Below are 24,094 nucleotides of genomic sequence, written 5' to 3' on the forward strand. Positions count from 1 at the left end.
CGGTCAACTCTTAGTAGCCGCGAGTCTCGACCGCATACTCCTCCTCACCCTGATGCTCCTTCCTCCCACCATGCCGAGTGTCGTCAGACAGCAAGTGATCCCACACTTGGACACTCTGAAGAGCTGTTCACTGGTCTATTTCCATATTTGGTCCCCTCGCCTGATGCGCTTGAAGTGGTGGAAGAGGAGATCCCATGTTGCGATGCCCAAATATTTGAACAGCCACGGCCACAGGAAGTCGACGTTGGCAATCTGTCACAAGAGGTGGACGATGACGAGACACAATTGCCAGGAAGTGAGGAGGAGGATCGTGGTGCGCAAGTGGAAGAGGAGGAGGTGGTGGATGATCTAGTAACTGACCCAACGTGGAAGGAGGACATGCAGAGTGAGGCCAGCAGCACACAGGGGGAGGGAGGCAGAGTACCCAAACAGGCATGAAGAAGCAGTGTGGTGGCCGCAGACAGAAGGCAGGCAACCGTTCCCCGTAACACCAACACGAGGGACGTTGCCAGTACAAGCGGTAGGTCTTCCAGAGTCTGGAATTTTTTTAAAGACTCTGCTGATAACCCCAAAAAGGCCATATGTTCCACCTGCCATGCCAGCATCAGCAGGGGTGACAAAACTACCAGCCTGACCACCACCAGCATGATCAGGCACATGGCAGCAAAGCACCCGACTTTGTGGGGCGAAACCCAGGGTCCACGACCAGTGTCAGCGGGTGTCACCACTGCTTCTTCGACTGTTGTGCGTGCAATAGAACCCCCTGTTGTGTGTGCAAGGCAATCCCCTGTCCATACTGCATGTAAAGATGCCCCCTCCTCTCAGTCTTCACTTGTTATGGCAGTTTCTCAAGAAACAGCATCAACGTCCACGTCCACGTCCCACCGCAGCGTTCAATTGTCCATATCCCAGACCTTTGAACGAAAGCGGAAATTCGCAGCTAACGCCCCACAGGCCACAGTCCTAAATTCGCACATTTCACGACTGCTTGCATTGGAAATGCTGCCTTTTAGGCAGGTGGAGACGGAATCCTTCCGCAATCTTATGGCGGTGGCCGTCCCTCGGTACTCGGTCCCCAGCCGACACTATTTTGCCCGGTGTGCCATCCCCGCACTACACAAGCACGTGTCCCAAAGCATCTGCCGTGCCCTCAACAACACAGTTACTGGGAGAGTCCATCTGACAATGGACACGTGAACAAGTGCTTGTGGCCAGGGACGGTACATCTCTCTGACGGCACACTGGGTAAACATAGTGGAAGCCGGGACCCAGTCGGACCTTGGGACGGAACACATCCTCCCCACACCGAGGATTGCGGGCCCTATGTCAGTCAGAGTTGCCCCCACAGTGTACAGCTCCTGCGCATCCTCCTCCTCCTCCTCCTCATGTTCAGCCTCCATCTCAGATATCACCACATCAGTTACAAGCTGGAAGCATTGCAGTACTGCCTCCGCCAAGCGGCAACAGGCTGTGCTGAAACTCATAAGCTTAGGTGATAAACCTCACACTGCTTGTGAGTTGTGGACAGCTGTGAAAGAGCAGGCAGATCTGTGGCTGAGACCGCTGAACCTACATCCCGGCATGGTCGTGTGTGACAATGGCCGTAACCTGGTGGCGGCTCTGAGGCGAGGTGAGATCACACACGTACCATGCCTGGCTCATGTGCTTAACCTCGTGGTTCAGCGGTTTTTTAAATCGTACCCCGAGTTGCCAGATCTGCTCGTGAAAGTACGCCGCCTGTCAGCTCATTTTCGCAAGTCGGCTACAGCTTCCGCCGCCCTTGCTGTGTTGCAGCAGCGTTTGCAGCTTCCGGCACACCGACTGGTGTGTGATGTCCCCACACGTTGGAACTCTACCCTCCACATGTTGCAAAGGATTTGTGAGCAGAAGAGAGCAGTTGTGGAGTACCAGCTGCAACAAGGCCGTCGATATTCAGGTCAGACTCCACACATAAGACCTCAGGAGTGGACCTGGATGTCTGACATATGTACCATCCTGACAAACTTTGAGGAGGCCACCAAGATGGTGAGTGGCGATGACGCCATCATTAGTGTCAGCATCCCACTTGTCTGTCTTTTGTAACGCTCTCTGCAGAGAATTAAAGAGGAGGCATTGCAGCCAGAGTATGATGAGATGGATCAAGAAGCCGTAGCGGGCGATTGCACACAGCCCAGCCTCATCTCATCCCAACGTGCATTGGGGGACAATGAGGGAGAGGAGGAGGAGGAGGAAGAACAGGAGCTGTTATCATGCATTGTAGACGGTAGTACCTGTACAAGTGTCATACCGTCGGTTCAGCGTGGGTGGCCTGAGGACAGGGGGGAGGAGGAAGAGGAGGAGGAGGAGGAGGAGAGCATGGTCAGTCGTCATCTTGGTGAGGACACGGAAATCTTGCCCGTTACCAGTCTGGCACGCATGGCTGACTTTATGTTACGCTGCCTTAACCGTGACCCTCGCATTGTCAAAATGTTGGGTGACAGTCATTACTGGTTGGTGACACTTGTAGACCCCCGCTACAAGGAGAACTTTCACTCTCTTATTCCTGAGGTGGAGAGGTCTACAAAAATGGGGCAATACCAGAAGGCCCTTGCTGCAGAACTCTTAAAAAAATTCCCATCTGAATACGCTAGCGGCAGAGGTCACAGTTCGTTGCCCAACCAAGGCGTACAGGCGAGAGAGATGCAACTCCAATCCAGCAGAGGCAGGGGAACACTGTCAACGTTCTGGGACAGTTTTCTGACACCCGCCCAGCTTACAGGCCCTGAGGCGCGGGGTACTCTCACAAGGAGTGGAAAGTTTCAAAAGATGGTGAGAGAGTACCTTGCTGATCGTACCAGCGTCCTCCGTGATTCCTCTGTGCCTTTTAATTATTGGGTATCCAAGCTGGACACTTGGAATGAACTCGCTCTGTACGCCTTGGAGGTCCTGGCCTGCCCTGCCGCTAGCGTGTTATCGAAGCGTGTTTTTAGTGCCGCTGGGGGAATTATAACTGATAAGCGCACTCGCCTGTCAACTGACAATGCTGACAAGCTGACCCTTATCAAAATGAACAAGGGCTGGATTGGCCCAGACTTCTCATCACCACCAAATGACAGCAGAGTAACATAAAGTCAAATCCACTGTGTTATTTCGGGAGGTGTATTCACATGCACCGCTTCACACCCACACATGGGTATACGCTTCCTCGTTTCGGCTGTTTAATCTTCTTCTCCTTATCCTCAGCCTCCACCACCACTATACCACCAGGGTGCCAGCATTGCAAATTCCTCCGTCCTAATTTTTGGCAGCTTTTGCTGGGAAAGCATAAGCAAATACCATGGGACACCCACTCCCCAATAATGGGACTTATGTTTGTAATATGCTATACTGCATGGCTCTTGTAAGGGGCATTGCAAGTTGCTCCGTCCTAATTTTTGGCAGATTTTGCTGGGAAAGCATAAGCAAATACTATGGGAGACCCACTCCCCAATAATGGGACTTATGTTTGTAATATGCTGTACTGCATGGCTCTTGTAAGGGGCATTGCAAGTTGCTCCGTTCTAATTTTTGGCAGCTTTTGCTGGGAAAGCATAAGCAAATACTATGGGACACCCACTCCCCAATAATGGGACTTATGTTTGTAATATGCTGTACTGCATGGCTCTTGTAAGGGGCATTGCAAGTTGCTCCGTCCTAATTTTTGGCAGATTTTGCTGGGAAAGCATAAGCAAATACTATGGGAGACCCACTCCCCAATAATGGGACTTATGTTTGTAATATGCTGTACTGCATGGCTCTTGTAAGGGGCATTGCAAGTTGCTCCGTTCTAATTTTTGGCAGCTTTTGCTGGGAAAGCATAAGCAAATACTATGGGAGACCCACTCCCCAATAATGGGACTTATGTTTGTAATATGCTGTACTGCATGGCTCTTGTAAGGGGCATTGCAAGTTGCTCCGTCCTAATTTTTGGCAGCTTTTGCTGGGAAAGCATAAGCAAATACTATGGGAGACCCACTCCCCAATAATGGGACTTATGTTTGTAATATGCTGTACTGCATGGCTCTTGTAAGGGGCATTGCAAGTTGCTCCGTCCTACTTTTTGGCAGCTTTTGCTTGCAAGGCATAGGCAAATACTATGGGACACCCACTCCCCAATAATGGGACTTATGTTTGTAATATGCTGTACTGCATGTGACGCGCCCCCTGGGCCGTGTGTACACGTGTGTGGGATACCCGGTGCCGGGTCTCTGGGGTATGTAGTCTCCGTGGCGGTGACCCAGTCCCGTGGCTCAGGCTGGTCAAACTAGTGGCAATCTTTCTTAGGTTTTGAGGTTAATTGTCCGACTGCGCCACCCGTGGATTGCGGTCAGGGAGTACCACCACTGCGAGGCAGTCCGCTGAGGCTGGTGTTGTGTGCGCAGCATAAAATGGGATAACTCCCCTCGGGAGGAGTATAGCCTCAGGGCAGTGAGTGTGGATGATGGGGGTGATGGTGCACGAGCGCAGCAGGAATGACTCAGAGTCTTTGCAGTGCAGTTCAGGGTCTTTACTGATGATTATAAGGTAGACCCTCCCGGGAGTACTGGCTAGCATAAGAGGCCTGGTCAGTCTGTGAGCAAGCAGGAGTTCCCTTGGCCAGGTGGAGTTGTAGGCCTCCCCGTCTGTCTGCACTCTTCCTGGCTACCTTGCTGTAAGCGGGTAGAAGTAGCCCACGTCCCTGAGTGTACCGTGTAGTGCTCACCCGTATGGCTGGTGACTTGGGGCCTTCTGTTAGCCTCCGCTCCACGACGGCGATGCTGGTCCCTTGCTTGTGACTGAGCCTCCGGGCTTCTATGGCCAGAGGACCTGAAATCCCCTGCCGGCTGGTTTCTGCTGCTGGATATATAAGTCCTCACAGCTTCGGACTCCTGTGTCCGGTTCCTATTGTCTTCTGCCAGGGCGAGCTCTGCTCAGCTTCCAGCCCCTCGTCTTTAGCTCCTACAGAGCTCCTTGCTGTTACTTTCCCTTGCTCTCACTCTGACTCTGACTGTTCTCTGTTCTCTGACTCACTCAACCCCACCCCAGATCCAGTTTATAAGGGCAGAATTCTCCCCTCCCAGGACTGGGGCAGGAGGATGTTGCATGTTTAAGGGATCCTGACCAGGAAACCTCCCACTTGCTCTCCGACGTAATCTCTATTACTGTGGTGACCAGACCCCTGGGGTGCCACACATGGCTCTTGTAAGGGGCATTGCAGTACCTCATAATTTTTGGAAAGCATTCCATTCACTGCTTAGGCCAACAGTGAACAGGAGACCCAGTTGCTATAAATGGAAAAAAAGGTTTAGTTAACGCCCTCTGACCTCCATGTCATTTCCAAGGGGCATTGGAGTGCCTCGAAATTTTTGGTAGGCATTGCACTCACTGTATGCCCTATAACTGTGCAGCCGAACCGCTCCTTTTGTTACAGAAACATATCCTACAAGACATATCTGGTTGACTGGCCTGATATTGATGTGAATGGTCCCTGTTCCTCCTGCTCTTTCTCCTTTGCCACTACCTCATCCATCATCCATCATTTATTACCTGAAGCTTTGTTTTAACGGGAGTCATAGAACTTGGATAGTAGCAGGAAAACATCCAGCAATCCTCGGAGGAGGTAGGATATGCGCCAAACCGCTGACCTCCTCAGGCCTAGCCGCTACTACATACATGCGCTTGCATTACAACAAAACAAAGCAGATGCTAACTTCTATCATCCTCATCATGCTCCTCACCTTGGCACTCTCAACTCCCCTGATGGAGAAGCCAGGGCCACCCGGCCACCCCCTGGAGGCTGGGGAGCAAGCGGGGACACCCGGCCACCAGGCGGCTGGGGACTGAGTATGGATACCAGGCCGCCGACACAGCCATGGCGTGGTGGCCAGATTCCGCCTCCACATGCCTAAAAGGCCCAATTTAAAGTGCAAGCAAGCAGTATGGTATTGCAGCCTGGGGGTGGGTGGGTGGCAGGCTGCATACTTGCGCTTGCATTGCAAGGAATGGGAGAGGTACAATTGAACACTGCCCTGGGACAAGGACTTGAATGGGGATAGTTGCAAGTCTGCAACGACAGGTGCAAGGTGGGAGGCATCTTCGCATGTACCATGAACAGGGGTTTGGCATGCACACACTACAGCGGAATAGGCTCTCCTTCCCACTAAATGCACTGGGGAGGGCACAGGTAATGTTTTGGTATACGCACTTAATCTTATGTATAAGGCACACCAGGACAAATACGGGCGGCAGGGGACTGAGTATGGATACCTCGCTGCCGAAGCAGCCATGAGGTAGTGGCCAGCTTCGGCCTCCTCTAAACTAAAAGGCCCCATTTCAAGTGCAAGCTAGCAGTATGAATTGCAGTCTGGGGGTGGGTGGGTGGCAGGCTGCACACTTACACTTGCATTAAAAGAAAACATAGCAGATGCTAACTTCTGTCATCATCATCATGCTCCTCACCTTGGCACTCTCAACTCCACCGATGGAGAAGTCAGGGCCCACCGGAGGAGTCTGGTTCTCTGGTGGGCTCGTCCAATGCTGCCTAAAGCAGGCCGGGCTAAGAAAAGTGTGTGGGGGGATGTTCCAAGGAGAAATGGGGGCGGCTGGGGACCGTTTATGGACACCCGACTGCCCCCAGGCGGCTGGGGACCGTGTGGACACTCGGCCGCGGGGCGGCTGGGGACTGAGTATGGACACCCGGCCGCCGGGCGGCTGGGGACTGAGTATGGATTCCAGGCAGCCAACACAGCCATGACGTGGTGGCCAGATTCCGCCTCCACATGCCTAAAAGGCCCAATTTCAGGTTCAAGCAAGCAAGCAGTATGGTATTGCAGCCTGGGGGTGGGTGGGTGGCAGGCTGCATACTTACGCTTGTATTGCAAGGAATGGGGGAGGTACAATTGAACACTGCCCTGGGACTAGAACTTGCATGGGGATAGTTGCAAGTCTGCATCTTCTGATGCGGCAAGGATCACTTATGATAGGCACACTTTTAGACAGTGACCTGGGAGTCAGAGATGCTTCCAGGGGTCTTCCCCATGCTGTTCCCATGTCTTTTCAGCACTTTATGCATGTGTCACACAGCACATGGCCAGATAAGGTTGTAAAATGTTAAAATGACATTTCCCGGTGAATGCATTTGTCATAGTTGAAAGCAATACAAAAGTGCAAAAACGCATAAAAAATGCTACTTGTGAACATAGCCGAAGGTGTGGAGGAGTATTTTTGGTTTTGGTCATTTATTTTAACTTATACACAAGTCTTTTCCCTGGAAAGGATGTTCCTTAACATATTTCACAGGAAAAAAGTTTCACTTTCGTTTTATTGTGAGCCTGTAAAAGTGGCTTAATACCTCTGACCACGTTGTTGACAGCAGTGACCAGGGGGTCAGAAATGCTTCCTGGGGCGATCCCCATGCTGTCCCCATGTCATTTGAGCACTGTCACTATCGTTTTGGGCACTTGTTAGGCTTTTAAAAGACTGCCGGGGGTGCCACCGCAAAAATGCTCGAGTCTCCCATAGACTAACATTGGGCTCGTTGCTCGGGTCGAGCACCCGAGTATCACGGCGAGCTCGGCCCGAGCTTCGAGCACCCGAGCATTTTAGTGCTCGCTCAACACTAATAATAACCAAATCAGAATCTCAATTTGCAGACACGGTGTTAAGGGCTGTTGGTCCTCGTCAGTGCAAAGTATGAGAACTGATTTGGCTAGGTGAGAGGCTCTCTGGACTATAAATTTAATAAATTTATTCATACTTTGTACAAAAGCCTTTGTTGGTGATGTCAACTTCAAGACGCCTTCTTATGAAGAAACTAGTCCCTTGCATTGCTCAGGTGTGATTTTGGCCCTTTCTTTCACACAAATACTCTTCAAATCCAGAAGGTTCTGTAGGTTCCTTCTCTGAGCTTTAGTTCCTTCCATATATTTTTGTGGTCGTGGCCAGTTTATGGTGAAATTATGTTTTTTCCACTTCTGGATTATGGCCAAAACAGTGCTCACTGGTACCTTCAGTAGTTTAATAAATTCTTCTGTAACCAATGCCATCAGTATGTTTTGCAACAATAAGGTTGCGAAGGTCTTGAGACAGCGCACTGGTTTTACCCATCATGAAATGTTTCTTGTGTGGTGCCTTGGTAATGAGACACCTTCTTATAGGCCATCAGTTGAACCAGCTGATATTATTTTTCCCTAAGTGGCAGGATTGCTTTCTAATGACTGATATATTTCAGCAGGTGTCCTGACTTTCCATTGCTTTTTGCACCTCTCTTTCTTTATGTGTTCAATACATTTTCCATTTCTCTACATATATCTTAATTTATGGACAGCTATGGTTTGATTTCTTTGCCCGTGTGGATTAGATGGATTGGTACCGACATCGGGTGAGAATTTCATGTCAATAGCACCTTCACAAATATATTTAATTAGAAAATTGGTGATGTGTTCAATACTTATTTCAACCACTGTATATGCTTTTGTTAGGGCATATGTGTGTCATACAGAGGAGTAACCTCCATATGACCTCTATGAGCCAGAGCAGCTACTGCAAACATCTGAGATTTAGGCTGCATTCACACATCCGTGCGAAACGTCCTAGTGCTGTCCATTTTTTTCCTCAGACTCTATATTGACCCATAGAGTTTAATTGAGCCATACACACAGCAGTTTTAAAAACGGATCCGTGTGTCTGATCCGTGAGACTCAGAACATGTCCAATTTGCAGATCAGACTCTGTCATTAAAGTCTATGGGGATCTGTATGAAACGGATGACGCATAAAATACCGACTTTGTACTGAAGACTTCCATCCTATGTTCATCTGTTTTTAACTGATACATTGTTAAGAGTCAATGGATAAAACAATTTAGACAGATTACAAAAATAATTGCAAGCAACTAGGATGAGAAAAAAATCATTCACAATCTCTCGGATTGTAACACTCACACGTTCATGTGAATATAGCCTTACGAAACTGGAACCACGTTTATCATCTGAATACTGGGTCAGCTGTAATGTGAAAAAGGGTTTTAATGTGAAAAACCCCATTAAAAGTTCTTCTGTTGTTGATTTTAACAAGAACTGTTGAGAGTCAGATTAGACGGAACAGTATTTCCACTTTTGCCATTATGGGCCTCTAGTTATAATACTATGTGAAAAGAGTTCTTATATGAAAATAAATATATTATATAATTTCTTTGCAGTTTTTTTCATCTGTAATATTTATACAATTATTCTGCCTTTTTTTAACTTTAAGGATCCAAGTGCAATGCCCAGGCCTACTTCACAAGACTTAGCAGGATTCTGGGACCTCCTGCAATTATCCATTGAGGATGTAAGCTTGAAGTTTGACAAGTTGCACCAGTTGAAAGCCAATGATTGGAAAGCAATGGATTCTCCTGAAAAGAAGGTGGGAACATACATTGCAAATAACACATCATATTCCTCTTAATCTAACACAGTGATCTAGTAAACTGTAATATTAAAAAAATCAACGCATAATGTAGACATGTCTTCAGACATTTTTATTATTAAATCAATTACATTTTTAAAAGCCACACAATATATTTATGTGTTGTGAAAGCATGTAAATCTAGTCTTTAGGGCTTCTTTATTTTCAGATTTGTGTTTATTGTTTTCATCATGGTGAATTCTGTTCATGTTTCTTCAACCACTGTTGAATCCTTACAGGGGTGTTCAAGGCAAGGTATAAAATTAGACCCAGAGTCTAAAAAATCTTATCAATGGGAAATCCCAACAGTGTGTAATGTAAACACTGTTAGGTTCCTCCTCTGCTTCACAATTCTATCAGTCATCACATGGCCACACACATGTGATTTACACATACAAGGTTATGTGTCGACCGTTTTCTCTTTCGCTTCTCTCTATCCAGATCAGACGCCTCTCGCCCAGGCAAACCAGATCTCACACTTTGCACTTACGGTACAAGGGGCAGTAGCCTGAAACACAGTGTCTGCTGCAAATTGAGATTCTGGTTTTGGCTTTTATCCTAAGTCATGTGATAAAGCTCGTTAAAGGGTCAATATAGACTTTTAGGATTGCTACTTCCTATAGGTGGCACTAGAGTTCTAGTCCTCTTCATCTCTGAAGAGACAATTTGCATATTTATCAGCGGAGCATTGCAGCTTAAAAGTCTCCTCACCTCGGCATGTCAGGCTTGACATGTCACTCCCCGCAAGGAGAAACGTTACCCTTTGCTTCTCTCGATGCAAAGGAAAGAACATCAGTAAATTCACTACATAAAATAATATTAGAATGAAAAAAGGAGTTAGGTTTATTTAAAGGTGAGATTTTTTTTATTCTACTTGTATTTCAAAGCATTATTATTGCTCAGTGTTGCACTGACTGGCAAACCAGGTGCCATAAATGGATAAGGCAACGTTCGAATTTGCCGTGTGCTCAGATTTTACTGGGATGTTATTCTCTACAAATTCAATGTCCCTTAATCTGGCCTGGGCGCATAATAAATGTAACATGTCAAACATAAAAATAAATCCTTGCACTCATCTTACCACTCACCTCTCTGACTCCTGTATTCCTCACCGTCATTCATCCAGTCCTCATCGTATCTTCTGATCTCCTCCACTGAAATCCCCCAGTCTCTCCCACTGAGCTGGGACTTCCGACCCTGATAAGGTCTGAGAGGGTTTTGCACAAGCCTGCACAAGGTCACAACGTCATGATGTCACAACATGCGCTGTGACATTGTGCACATATACATAGAACCATCCCAAGTCTCATCAGCACACATGGTGGGGATCAGAAAATGCGACGAGGAAAGGACAGGTGATGTGAGGAGCGAAGGGGCTGGAGAAGAGAGGGGTAAGGTGAGTAATAGTGTATTAGTGTATTTTTTAACCTTTTGATGGCTCTTTATAGTTCAGAAAAATTGCAAAAAATCCGCAAATTCAGATTTTTTAAAATTTGAGTGGAATTCAACTCTACTCTAATTTATTCAGCTCTAATGATGACCAAGCATGGCAGGGAGCTTTTAGACAAGGCATCCCTGTCAGGGAATAAATCTTTCAGAGCAGCTCAATTAAAGGGGTTTTCCTACAAACAAAGTTAATATTAAAGTTGATTTTAATCAATACATCTTGGAATAATAATAATTTTCACAAATGGGTGTGTTTAAAAAAATGTTAAGTATTATAAGTCCCCAATCCCCTCTGCATAGCACAAAGATACTTCTTATTATACACCTATATGGTACGGTGCGGTCCGGTCAGATGGGCGTTGCTGGTCTTGCTTCGGTGCCTTCTCTCTCGTCGCAATCACTGTCCTCATGCTTGCTTCATGTGGATGACGCGCCTTACGTCATCCCCACAGTGTCCCCCGATCACTCTCCTGCGCAGGTATGCTTCGCTCTGCTTTGCTGAGGGCAGAGTGAAGTACTGTAATTCATAAGCGCTGGCTTTACCTCCGGGTCATCGGCGCTCTTTGGACTCTCCCAGCACATGCGCATTACAGTACTTTGCTCTACCCTCACTATGGCAGAGAAAAGTGCGCCTGCGCAGGAAAGCAATGAGGTCACTGTGTGGATGACGTGAGACATATCATCCACATGAAGCAATTGAGAGGACTGCAATAGCAAAGAGAGGAGGCACCAAATCAAGATAAGTGACGCCCTTAGGATCGGACCACACCAAATGGTATTAAACAAGGTATTTTTGGGCTATGCAGAGGGGATTGGGGACTTGCATACAGATTACTAGAATACGGTAAAAGGTAAAAGAGACCTTAAAGGTGGTGGCCATACTTTATATTTGGAAATCCTGACAGGTTCCTTTTTTTGGTGAGAAAATTAGAAACAGAGTGTTCCATCTGAGGTTCACAGCCTACTGTAGGTTTCCTTGTTATGAGAAATGTTTCACATTTTTTTTATGAAATAACACTATTTTTATATGATTTTTAGGGTGACAAGAAATTCCCACCTGCAATACCAAAGAAAACTTCCAGGGGAAAATTCCCTGTCACTCGAGAAAGGTCTCTGGACCTACCTGACCGTCAAAGACAAGAAGCCAGAAGACGTTTAATGGCTGCAAAAAGAGCGGCTTCATTCCGGCAAAATTCAGCCAGTGAGCGTGCAGACAGCATCGAAATATACATACCAGAAGCCCAAACTAGGCTTTAAGAACAAAGCACTGTATTGGTCTTTTTTAAACAACATATTTGTACAGTTTGTAGCACACCTGATCATTTTAGTTAATCTCTCTACTTATATATGCCCTTGTCATTGTGCTCTTTGTGCCATAAGCGCAGTGGAATGCTATTTCATTTCCTCCGAGTTTGCTAAACTCATTGCAAAAACTCCTTGTTTTGTTACCCGTGTCTGACTCGAGATCAGCTACATGCATAGGGCTTGTTGAGACCTGACTTCTCCAACATGTTCTCAGAGGACAACGAGAAAAACCTCCAAGATGGAACCCAGCCTAAATTCTTGGTTATTTCTATTTTTATAAATTACACGATCTTTAGAAACAAGAATAACTAAATGGGTACATCTCGCCACTCATTAGAGGCATTAGCTATTCCAAGTAGAAGGTGCTACACATTAAAAATGCAGGGGAAAATGAATGCATTACTCTCTGACCTCCTGTTTATTTCATTTAGATCAGACAAGATAGGTAACTATACTTGCTTCAATTCACATTAGCAGGTTGCATAGAGCAACAAAAGATCACCAATCTCTAATATTTCATTTGGTTGCTTGGAAAAATAGAACCCCCAAGAACCTGTTTGGCTCCTTGAATCTGATATACATCCCTTTGTTGGGTGAACCCTTTGCACTCTGCAATCTAACTATGTATTCGAAATGCAAGAAGACTTCATGAGTGTATCTGTGGAAAGAAAGTGAATGCCTTAACAAAAAGATGTTTTGAGACCCAATATGAAAATGATAGTCAAACGTCCTTCCATGGACCCTACACTTCTGTTTACATTTGTCTTTATTTTTAATACATTGTTGTATATGCTATATTAACTCACACTTAAAGCTACTACTATGTTGACAGGGCATCCTTACAAATATGAATGTTTGCTGTTTAAAATACCAGTTGTGATGTGGTAATAATTTTTAAAATCATGACTATAAGTGGTAGATATATTTCCGTTTTGATGGTTATTTTAAGGTATAGTAATGGTGATATGTGGTTTACACATGTAATTTATTAATTTATTTATTTTTATATAAATTATTTTTCTTCCTTACCAGATTTCATTAATGACTTGATTGTCTCAAAATACGACAGTGTAAGGGAATAAGGGAATGTAGCAATTTTTTGCATCTCCAGTTAACTGTATGCAAAACGTAAAGAGGAACCATGTAACCTCAAATTTCAGTTTAGTTTTTCTTGTCTAATTTGTCATAAAGCTTTCCTTCATGTGTGTGGCTAACTAGCGGAAAGGGCTTTTTTTAGTTTCAGGAAAAAATAACTATTAATGTAATTTGCATTAGCTGCTATATCCTTCCAAGATAGTATTTATATATAGTTGCAAAAGAAACTGGAAAAAAGTAAAGCTTTCAGATATGGTGATAAAAAGCCTTAAACATTTTAGTATTTTTTCTTTTTAATACAATTTATTAGAATACCATTATTAATACCATTAGCTAAACTTTTTTTTTTAATTATTAATCAGCATTTGCAAGGATATGCATCTTTGTAATATACTCCATCACATTGTTTTTCTTTCTTCTGTTCCAAAAACCATGCTGAAAATTACCTGGCTAGCTCATGCCCTTTAAGAAGCTGCTTTCAACTTCTGCTCTATAAAGACTCCATACTCAACACTATTTATCAAACTCTCACTGTTTGAACACTGGGCTTAGAAGCTCACACAGGGAGTATGTTTGTAAATAGTGTTTGAATATGGATTTTTTAGGGCAGCAGTTGAAAGTAGCTTCTAAAGAAGCATGTACTAGGCAGATAAAATATCACTCTCAGCATGGAGTTTTGAAAAGAAGGAAGCAAAAGAAGACAATAGAGTATATAACAAAAATTCTGAGGTTTGGAAAGGCTGATCAATAATTTAAAAAAAAAGTTTTGTTTCTATAATATTAAGTTCGAATACTAACTCATAAACTGCCTACAGTGTACATACTAAATAAAATAAGTTTATTGTTTTGTTTTTCTTTTTTTAACTTTATGTTATCACTTATCATCCCACCATTCAAACATTCAGCTACAGAGTTGTCTTGCTTAGAATGTCCATTTCCATGTGCTCTACTATAGCAAGCTAAGTTAGTAAAAGTCCTTGATACATACTTTTTTATTGGTTTAAGTTGAGAGGCATATTGATTACAGAAATTAGCTTGGGGCCACAGTTATTCTCTGAAAATACAGTAAAGACCATCTAATTTTTCACCATCAAATGTTTAGCTGGTCACCATCAGTTGGTCTTAGATAAACCTGCAATTAAAGATGGGATTTTTTCTAATTTGACAACATTTTCAATTGCTTCAGACTTGATTAACACATGCAGTTTTAATGCAGTTTTTTTCAGTCAACACCAGGAGTGGTTAAAAAGAAGACAGAAAAGTGTTACTAAAGTAGGCTACTTAGGCTAAATTCATAGTGTTCACATTCAGTGTCACCATTTAAAATGGTTCTGATAAATGTAAATGTATGGCTAGTCATATGCTACAGAGTAACATATGTCGGCCACTCACCACTTAAAACGTTATAATAAAACTGACAATCATTTGGTCATTTTTTTGTATACATTCCTGAGTTTGGCTTTCAATTTTTGGCATCATTAACTAAAAAATGGAAAGGCTGAAGAAAAATATTGTAAGTTTTATGTAATCAAATAATGTGGTAAATACATAGTAAACAGATAAAATAGATAACTAAATAGCCAAATACATAAATAAGCTATTTTATTAAATTATATAAGGTAATATTTAAAATATTTTTATTACTTGTTTGAAAAGATTTGCCTAGAGAATTATACAATTTAGCCTTAGTTTCACATGCATTGTAATTACCTTCATAAAAATAATCAGATACCCTCTTTCCATTTGGTAAAGTAATCACACAACTGTAGGTTTAGAAGTCTTGAAAAAAGACATGCACCAAGATGTACAGACAAGGCGAGCTGCAAACGGTTCCGATTTCTGCTTAGCTAAAATAGAAACAAAAAGACGCTAAATATTTAAACTTCTCTAGCTCTAAAATAATAGGAAACACAAATAACTTTATTATCATATGTTAGCGAGCCTACAGGGAATTATGTTGTGTTGGTCCCAAACTAAATATTTTAGCAATAGAGATGAGTGGATCAGGCAAAATTCAAACTTGCCCAGGAAATTCGATTTACGGACAAGTACTGTAATTCTCCACAAATTCAATGTCTCTTACTATGCTCCAGCATCTCTCCAGGCTCCAAAGCATAATAAACTTTATATGCAAAAAATTAAAAGAATCCTTATACACGCCTTACCTCTTATCTCTCCGGCCCCTTCACTAGTCATGGCCATCTGTCCGGTTCCTTGCAGCATCTTCTGATTCCCCGCTGTTTGATCTTGAACCCCACAAATGCAAAGAAGGTCACGATATCATGATGACACAACACAGGTGGCGGTGAGTAGCGCAGTGGCCAGAGAGGTGAGCGGTAATGTGAGTATACTTTTTTTTTTTAACCTTTTGATATCCCTTCACGCTGGCCAACATTTTGTGGAATCCGCGTGGAAGCGAATTACAAAAAAATCGGCATTTTGGCAACTCCACATTTTTGTAAAATTCAGTTCCATTTGAATTTTTATCACTAATTAGCAAATAATAAGCAACCATGATATAGCAGGTTAGACAACTATAGTGGAAGTAGTCAGTAAGGTTTTCACAAAAAGGCATTCACAGGCTTATTTTCTAGAATCCTAAAATATATATAAAACCCCACATTTTAAAATACTATGTTTTTTTAAAATGTGGCAAGCATCTTTTACAGTATTTTTAATGGAATTATTATTTTGTTAAATTTGTAGCATGCTTTTTTTTCTTGTGTTTTCCAAGTTCTGTAGCAAAGCCTATAGGAAATATGGCAGAAAATAACGCCATACCTAAGCAATGCTGCCTAAAAATACTGCCAAAAATGGCACAAGCTAAAATATATTGTGCATTTTATCTTCCAATATAGACTTCAAAATAACATCACATCACAGTCTACTAAAAACGTTAAAGAATAAAGAAAAAAGCCTAAATAAAAATGTAATTTTTAGAAAAAAAAAACACTGTCCGAATCCAAGATAATACATGTAATAAAACAAATGACTGTCTTCTTTGTATTCAGAAGTCAGCAGAAAAATTACTGCTACCAGAAAGAAATGAAATGTTTCAACATTTAATCTGTATGTGTATTCTGTCTCAAGTGAAATCATTAAGGGCCATTTGTGATTGGATTGTGAAAGGTGATAAGTCTCCTGAAAATACAGTCCTCAATAGTAGCATAATAAAAACTAAAAAAAACAGTTAGTCAATATGGACCACAGTAATGTGTGTGCAAGTTCTCAACAAAATCCATTCTAAAAACTAGTACTTCCAAATCTATTGCATGTTTAATCAATAGAATATATATATTTTTATGTGTAAATAAGATTTTACTTTCTAGCCATTCCCCATTTAAGGCCTCGGGCCATTGACTGCATATTGTATTTAAGTTTCATACTACACAGAGTGCTCATAGAATTACATTGTTTTAGGTAAGAATACAATGCCTAACAGAGGTGCATGGAAACTCCATACAGACACATGGCCTGAAGTCTGTATCATGGTGTACTTCTACGCACTCTGCAGGGTTATATGCATGAGTCCTTCACCTTTTCTCATCTCAGAACATTGTCAGCATCAGAAATAGTATAACATCAAGGGATTTAGGGAGTGTACAATACTGGTTAGCACTGTTCACTTTAAATTGTTCTTAACCTGTTCCCTCCTGCTTGAGGGAAATCTGCTCCTGTGCAGAGGCCCTGAGCAATCTTGACAGTGATGAGAAAGCGCATTGATGCAGTGCACTACCTAATCATAGAAAGAACCTTGTAGTGTAACTGCGTTTTCTCAGCTCACGTCCAAAACCCCCACAAAACTGGATTTGTGCGTATGTACCGACGTAGTCATTGTCTATAATGGTGCAGACGGAGTCACAATGTGCTCTGTTGTTCATTATTTTCGACCGTACACACCTATTGGAAGAGGACAACAAGACAAAGTAGACTACATCTTGGTACCCACCTACAATAGACGAATATGGACAAAAATGATACACCACAGAACACACTGTGACTCCGTCTGCACCGTTATAGTCAATGTACCTGTTGATGCATACGCCCAAATCCCGTTTCACAGGGGGGTTCGGACGTAAGCCCTGATGGGGCCACTGAACGTAGAAGAAAACGATGTGTGAAAGGGCCCTTAGTTGGAAGGGTAAGCTGTCCATCAGGAGGGAATATAAAGAGCTGTCTTTGGGAAGGGAGCAATTAGTGATGGAGGAGCAGTTTGTGAAGGAGCAATCTTTGTGAAGGTGAAACCATGGAAAGCAGTCTGTGTGAAAGGGGGACTAAGAGTCGCTTGTGTAACAGAGATGGGGCATAGACAGCAGTCACTGAGACATTATAGGCCATATGAACAGTCTGTGAGAAAGGGGTGCCTTTTCTTAGCCTTCCATCTATAGGGACAACCCTGGAGGCTGGAGGGGTGAGTAACCCACTAGACACCAGGTATCCAACAGTAACCCTTTTTCTGCCCTAGACCACCTGTAATATTGACAATAACGACTTCATAGCGCAAGATCACCAAGGATTCAGATTTTACCCCCTCTCTGTCCTAAGCTAACAGGAATATTGACAGTAACCCTTTCAATGCTTCAGACCTCATTGATGTTACCATATGTTATGGGTTTATACCTCTTTTTTTGACACTGCTTTCAGTCCATTCTCAAGCTCCAAAGGCTTAGAAGAAATGTTGCTGGTTAGTATAGTTTCCTCCACCATATTCAGAGGTCTATTTTAGCACAATAAAGGGAATTTATTAATTGATTTTTGCAGGGGGTTTTGTTCTTGTGTCAATAAGTTAAATATTTTGGCACTCGTTATATTGGCTCTAAAATTTACGAGTTTTCTTTGTGAACCACTTTTCAACAGTGGGAAGATAATTGGACAAAACTTAGTGGGAGGTTTGTAGCCAGCAGGAGCCCAAAAAATGTATCATTCAAGACAGAAAATGGTATAAAAGGCAGAGCAAATACTCTCCTGCTCACAGAAGGCATAGATTTCATTTTTCTGGGTTTAAGACACATCAAAATGCATTAAACCCATTAAGTGACGTGCGCCATTTAATAATTGTGGCACATTTTAGTAGAACAAAATTCAGTTAAAGATTGATACTAGTCTTAAACAAGTACGCACATTATTTTTTGCGTTCCCTAAATGTGTATACATGTTAGTGTAGTGTAAGTGATTTAATATATACACCAATGTCCATTTCTCCAGTATCAAGTGCATTTTGGTTGGTCATCTTCTGAATCACGTGACAGCGGCTCCAACACTCTGCATAACACACTGGGCTCTATCTGTGAACTGTAAGTCACTTGTACAATGTAAGTGTATGGAGCCACGTTCTGACGTTCCATAGACTTTCTTTGTAAAAGCCACCTCTGGGTCACTCAGAGCGCAGTGTGAGGCAGTTAGTCGGATAAGCCATCATTTGACCCAGAAAAGGATTAGAGCAGCGCTGGGCACCAGTGAGGAATGCAATCGGTGAGTATATTAACACTCTTAAAGTACACTACACTAACATTTAGACAGGTTTAAGGAATAAAAAATAACAGGAATGCTTCTTTAAAGAGGACCTGTCACAAGGACAAAAGTGGCCAATTATTGCTCATATTTTATTCCTATTGCTCTTGAGTATTCTGCTTTTTTGGGGGGGCTGTTGGGGGAGACTCAGGGGAACAGGGGGAATAAAATAAGAGCAAAAACTGTCAACTTTTGAACTGGTGACAGGTCCTCTTTAGTAGATCTTCCCCTTTTTGTTCCTTTTTTTAATATTGTGATGTTATGTGCAGGATCTACTATAGCTGTAAATGCTTTATAGTAAGTGAGTACCTTTATCAGATCTAGGTCTAGCCCCCTTATGAAAGCAATGTTCTGTTTACTATGGTAATAGTAATAAACCTATCCTAAACCAAACCAATGTTTTCCAGATATGATAAAGAAGCCTTATAAGCTTGGTTTCGATGGGACAGGTTGTTGGCTTTTCTTCAGTATTAAAGAGAATGTTTTCTATGTAGCATAGTTTCTGCTGTTGAAAAAAAAATTAAAAAAATAACTTACAGTCCCAGCAGAGTATCCCAAAGTTTTACAGAAGATACATGTATTTTTTAAAAACGATATAGACAATGTACACATTCTAATATGTCACAGGTAGTTAATTTTCAGTACGGGTTCATATAAGACAACTTTTTTTGTAAAAGTTATGCAACTGACCTATTCACCTGAATGCAGTTTGTAAAAATCAGTGCATCAGCATTATATACAAAGCCATTCAGATGTATCAAGCATATTTTCGGTTGCAAACTTTCTTCAACAAATCTGCAACATGTAAGCTTACCCAAAATAGGTAATCCAGAAATGTGTAACTATTGCTAAAAATGTGCTGGTCTTTTTTTTCAAAATTATGGTAAATTGATCTTAAAGTTTTAAGAAAACTTTTGACAGAAGTTTTGAGAGATGAGGATTCAGGTGCTTGCACTGAGCCCTTTGGGCCATTGAGATTTCCTGAGAGTAATATGTGACATAATGTATAAATAAAATATGTTCCTTTTTCCATAATCCCCACATTAAGCCTAAAGTAAAAACACTGTAGTTAAGAAATTAAGCTGAAGACTAAAAATCATCAAGATAAATTATATCCAAACCCTGGAAATAGTAAAGTGGATTTTTACATGTTTCTTAATACTTGGTCATACATTGACCTATGTATTTCCAGTGTAACAGACTAAAAACAAACTCAGCGTAGTCTGAATCTAAAGTCTTCTATTAGTCCACTTTTTCTGTTGAGGTGGAAGAGAGTAACTACATTTAAAAAAGGTTGAAAATACCCATATAAGCTTTAAAACTTTGCGTAGTGTTTCATCCAACAAATAGTCAAAATTCCAAAGCACACACTCAACAAGACATTGCAGCTTTTGAAATATCATCTCCATTCTTCCACAGTAAAAGTAGTTAACTTTCAAAGGGGTTATTGGGATTTTTTAAAAGTTGACAAAAAGCAGAGAATGTTCTAAAATAAAGAAATAAGTATTAGTTAACCTTTAACTTCCCTGAAGATTCCTTACTCATTGCCAACTTTTAGAAAATGCTATAAACGCCCTTTAATAAAATGTTTGATAATGTGTTAAAGGATCATTTTAAAAACAATATAATGGTTTTCTGTTCCGAGCTAAAATATACAGTTTGAAGCAAAGTTATCAAATCTTATCTTGGAGAATTCAGCAGTTTCTAATTAACGGGAAGCGGTTATCAGAAAATGACCTATAGATTAAATCAGGTTTTTGCGTTACATGTATTTTTTTAACATTTTGGCTGTTTTTTTACTTGGCACAATCTGTATTAAGAATAAACATCTGACTATTATCACACTAGCCACTGGGGATTTTATAGATTCATTCTGCCTTTTGTTTCAGGAAATAACACATGTACATAGGTTCAAGTTTTGACTATAATGGCTATCTATTGTATTGAAGTATCTAATTAGCTTGTACAAAGTTCATTGTGGAGGGAGGGGGAGCAAAGTGACCTGCGACATCACCTATTGTGACTGGTGAATTCTGTGTTATCAGTTGTGTATAGAGGTGTTACACCTCATGGTCAATCCTGCCTCTACTGGGAAGAAACAGGAAGTGAGAGTCTAAAAAAAGCCCCGGTGGCCAGTGAGAAAATTGCAAGGCTACTAATTTTATTTTTTGATCAATATAGGGATGTGAAAAAAATGCCCTTTTTTAAAAAACATGTAACAAAATAACTTGATTTAAACAATAGATCATCTTTTGATAACTTCCTTTCAACAAAATAATTGGTGGAGGTCCAGGATTTGAGTCAACAAACCCAGTAAAGAAAAGGTATATTCACTTGGCACTATTCAGCTCTAATTGTCCTTTGATTCTGCTATTTGTATAGCCTTCAATATCAGAGCACCAAAACCCACTGATTTCAATGGAGCAAATTGACTCTTATTATATTGTATATAATATTAACATTTTATTAATGTTAATATTTTTTAATTCAATTACAATATTTTGGTTGACAAAGAAAAGGAGATTCACAGCAATTAAACACCTACCTATGTCCAGATCCAATATTTTATTTTAAATGAGAAGACAAAATGAATATGTTAATTTAAAATGTGTCGGTGTGCCAAACAGAACTTTGATTGTATCAACCTAATAAGACACTGTAATTTTTCTGACATGCCCATTATATGCAACCTAGTGTATAATTCATTATTATTGATCACAAGATATTGATTGTCATCCCTATACAAGGAGCAAAACATAAACATGTGCTGCCATCTTTTCCACCTTGCTAAGCACTTTATCTATCTGTCACCGTATCTCCAAGCCTGTCATATGCCTGAATACACAGAGAAAGGTTGTAATATTAAGTTAAATATTTCTTATACTAAGAAATTTCTGGAAAGCAAATACTTAATTAGCATGTGACGAGTATGGCGCAAACATACATACGCATGTTTCACTACAGGTCTTTGTTGTCTCAGACTGACTAGTTAGGAGAACATCGAGAAGATGGAAAAGATTTGATTTCTGAAATTATTTATCAAGAAGGATGAATAACCAAATCGCCTTAAAGTGTAACTGAAAGCAAAACTACAAAATGGATGAATGTATATGTTTTCAAATAAAATGATATATACCTATTATATTTCTGCATATATGTAAATATATATAGTAATAGATTAGAAGAAAGCAATGTCTTATTTTCACTAGAGCAATGGGCAAATACCCACGGTAGCCTCATGGCCTAAACTGGTTTGTATTCTTAACCTCAACTACAAATTCACACTACAATAAACAACTTGCAGCTCACTTTGGTTCAATCATACCGCTATGGGTTATCAATCCCATAATTCCAACTCGCGCCAGAGAAAATGGCCATTTGTATCCAAATTATACCAGCGGTGAGACAGAATCGAAATGCTATTTTCTACCAAGACAAAACACAGTCAGCATAAGCTACATAAATCAGTAGGAAAAAAGTCTATTGATGATGTTAGCCTTTTTAACTATTCTAAGCAAAGAAGATAGCAATATGTGAAGAATGGAGAATCTAGGGCAAGAGAAAGAAGAGTGGGGACAGTAAATGTATGGACCTCTCCTTACCTCCTTGAGATAAGGGTACAATAAATTTGCAGAATAAGTAGAACGTGGCTGAGGAACACCTATAAACTTGCATAATGCATCTTCCAGAAAAGATACGTGTCCAACGTTCCTCTTTTACCTAGTGCCAAACATTATATTGAATGCATGACTGCATAAACTCATTAAAAAGGTGAAATATTTTTTACTCAACATCATGTTTTATATGGCAGTTAAAGTAGAACTTTTATGACTACTGTATATGAGGTATATGAGGTTTGCTGCTCCATTTTTTATCTGAAGGCTATGCTGTGAAGGTCTGCAGTGCATTTCCATGGGTTGCTGCTTCTTACAAATCCTGCATTTCCTTCCAGTAGCGGCATTCAGCCTATTCATGTCAAGCTGCTAATTCACATCTCAAAGATTCTGCATGTAACAATGATACTATGTGTAACTAGAGGGCTCCATAGCCAAAGAAATGAGTGAACCTCTTCCCGTTCAGTTTGAAAGACGATCTAAAATCAAAGTCAGCGATTATATTGCGTTAACTAAAAAATGCATGGGCGTTTACTACATTTTCCAAAAATGATACCGAATATAAAAAGCCATTTATACTATAGTTGTGATAAAGTAATAACCTTATTTCTGGCAGTTGACAAAGTCAACATTTGGAAAAATTCAGCTTGCCCTTTGCAAGCTACAAAAATCATGTAACTGCTTAATTTTTACTCATTTCTTGCTATAATTATATATTTTGTTTTCCCCCCAAAAAATGTACGAAATAGAAAATATGAGGCAAATAGTAGCAAAGTACTCGAACCTACTTCAACCAAATCTCAAATTGTGTCTAATTAGTTAGGTTTTGAGTCCACTTCTGCTATTCATAATAATGAACATATCTTATAGTGTAAACTACAATACAAAGAGTTATGTATGGCTTATACCCTCATACTATGCCATTGTGGAGTCATTCACTAATGCTTATCTCATATCATGTGGACACAATTCTGCTATTACCTGTAACTGTTTTTACTGTATTATCAATAAACCAGCCACCATTATTTGAAACAGGGCCTGTATGAAAAGCAAATTTCATTGACTCATTGACATAGTTTGTATTATGGTATTAAAGAATCGACTCCTTTAGACATGTATAATTTATGCTTTGTTTCTCTTTTGCTCCAATAGAAGATATATAAATATATATAAATATATATATAATGTACACATAAAGTTTACTGCTGTTGGTAAAATGTTTTCGGTACGGGATAACATTTTTAAGTGCAATATATACATCTTTTTAAACCGTTAACATTCTATCAACAAGGGCAGCAAAAAAGCCATGTTTATCTATGTATTGTATATATTAATAGCAAAAACAATAAAATGATGTTTTTAAGACCTGTCGTGTTTTGGGTTCAATCTACTGGAATAGGCTCTAACCTGTGGTTATAATATAGAATGTTAAAAATGCAATGCAGTTTTTTTTTTTCTTTTTTTTTTTCAAGAATGATGATGAGCATTCAGTCCACAGATGAAGTTGTGTCTGTGTAATATAAGAGCTCCACAACATTTGGCTACACTGGCTTTGTCACAAAAATTTGACGCTGTGGTAGCATTTAACTTATTTCGGGTAAGAAACTAAAAACAAAGTTGGACTACAGTTGTCATGAATGTGCCACATTCTGCTGGGACCTGTGGTACATCTGAGATTAG

General features: G+C 41.1%; 1 protein-coding gene across 8 annotated transcripts in view; it reads left to right on the forward strand.

Moving 5' to 3' along the window:
- Nucleotides 1-23,744, forward strand: part of DLGAP2 (DLG associated protein 2) — a 1,383,198-nt gene extending 1,359,454 nt beyond the window's left edge. For all 8 annotated transcript variants that reach the window (XM_073675364.1, XM_073675367.1, XM_073675365.1 and 5 more), the window contains 2 exons: nt 9,249-9,401; nt 11,928-23,744. In XM_073675364.1, coding sequence (XP_073531465.1) covers nt 9,249-9,401; nt 11,928-12,146 — 372 coding nt within the window. In that variant the 3' untranslated portion in view covers nt 12,147-23,744. The remainder of the gene's footprint in view (nt 1-9,248; nt 9,402-11,927) is intronic.
- Nucleotides 23,745-24,094: the final 350 nt, after the last annotated feature.

The sequence above is a fragment of the Phyllobates terribilis genome, unplaced genomic scaffold (assembly GCF_046119375.1).
Source record: "Phyllobates terribilis strain yellow unplaced genomic scaffold, ASM4611937v1 Scaffold_3__8_contigs__length_932513732, whole genome shotgun sequence".
NCBI lineage: Eukaryota > Metazoa > Chordata > Amphibia > Anura > Dendrobatidae > Phyllobates > Phyllobates terribilis.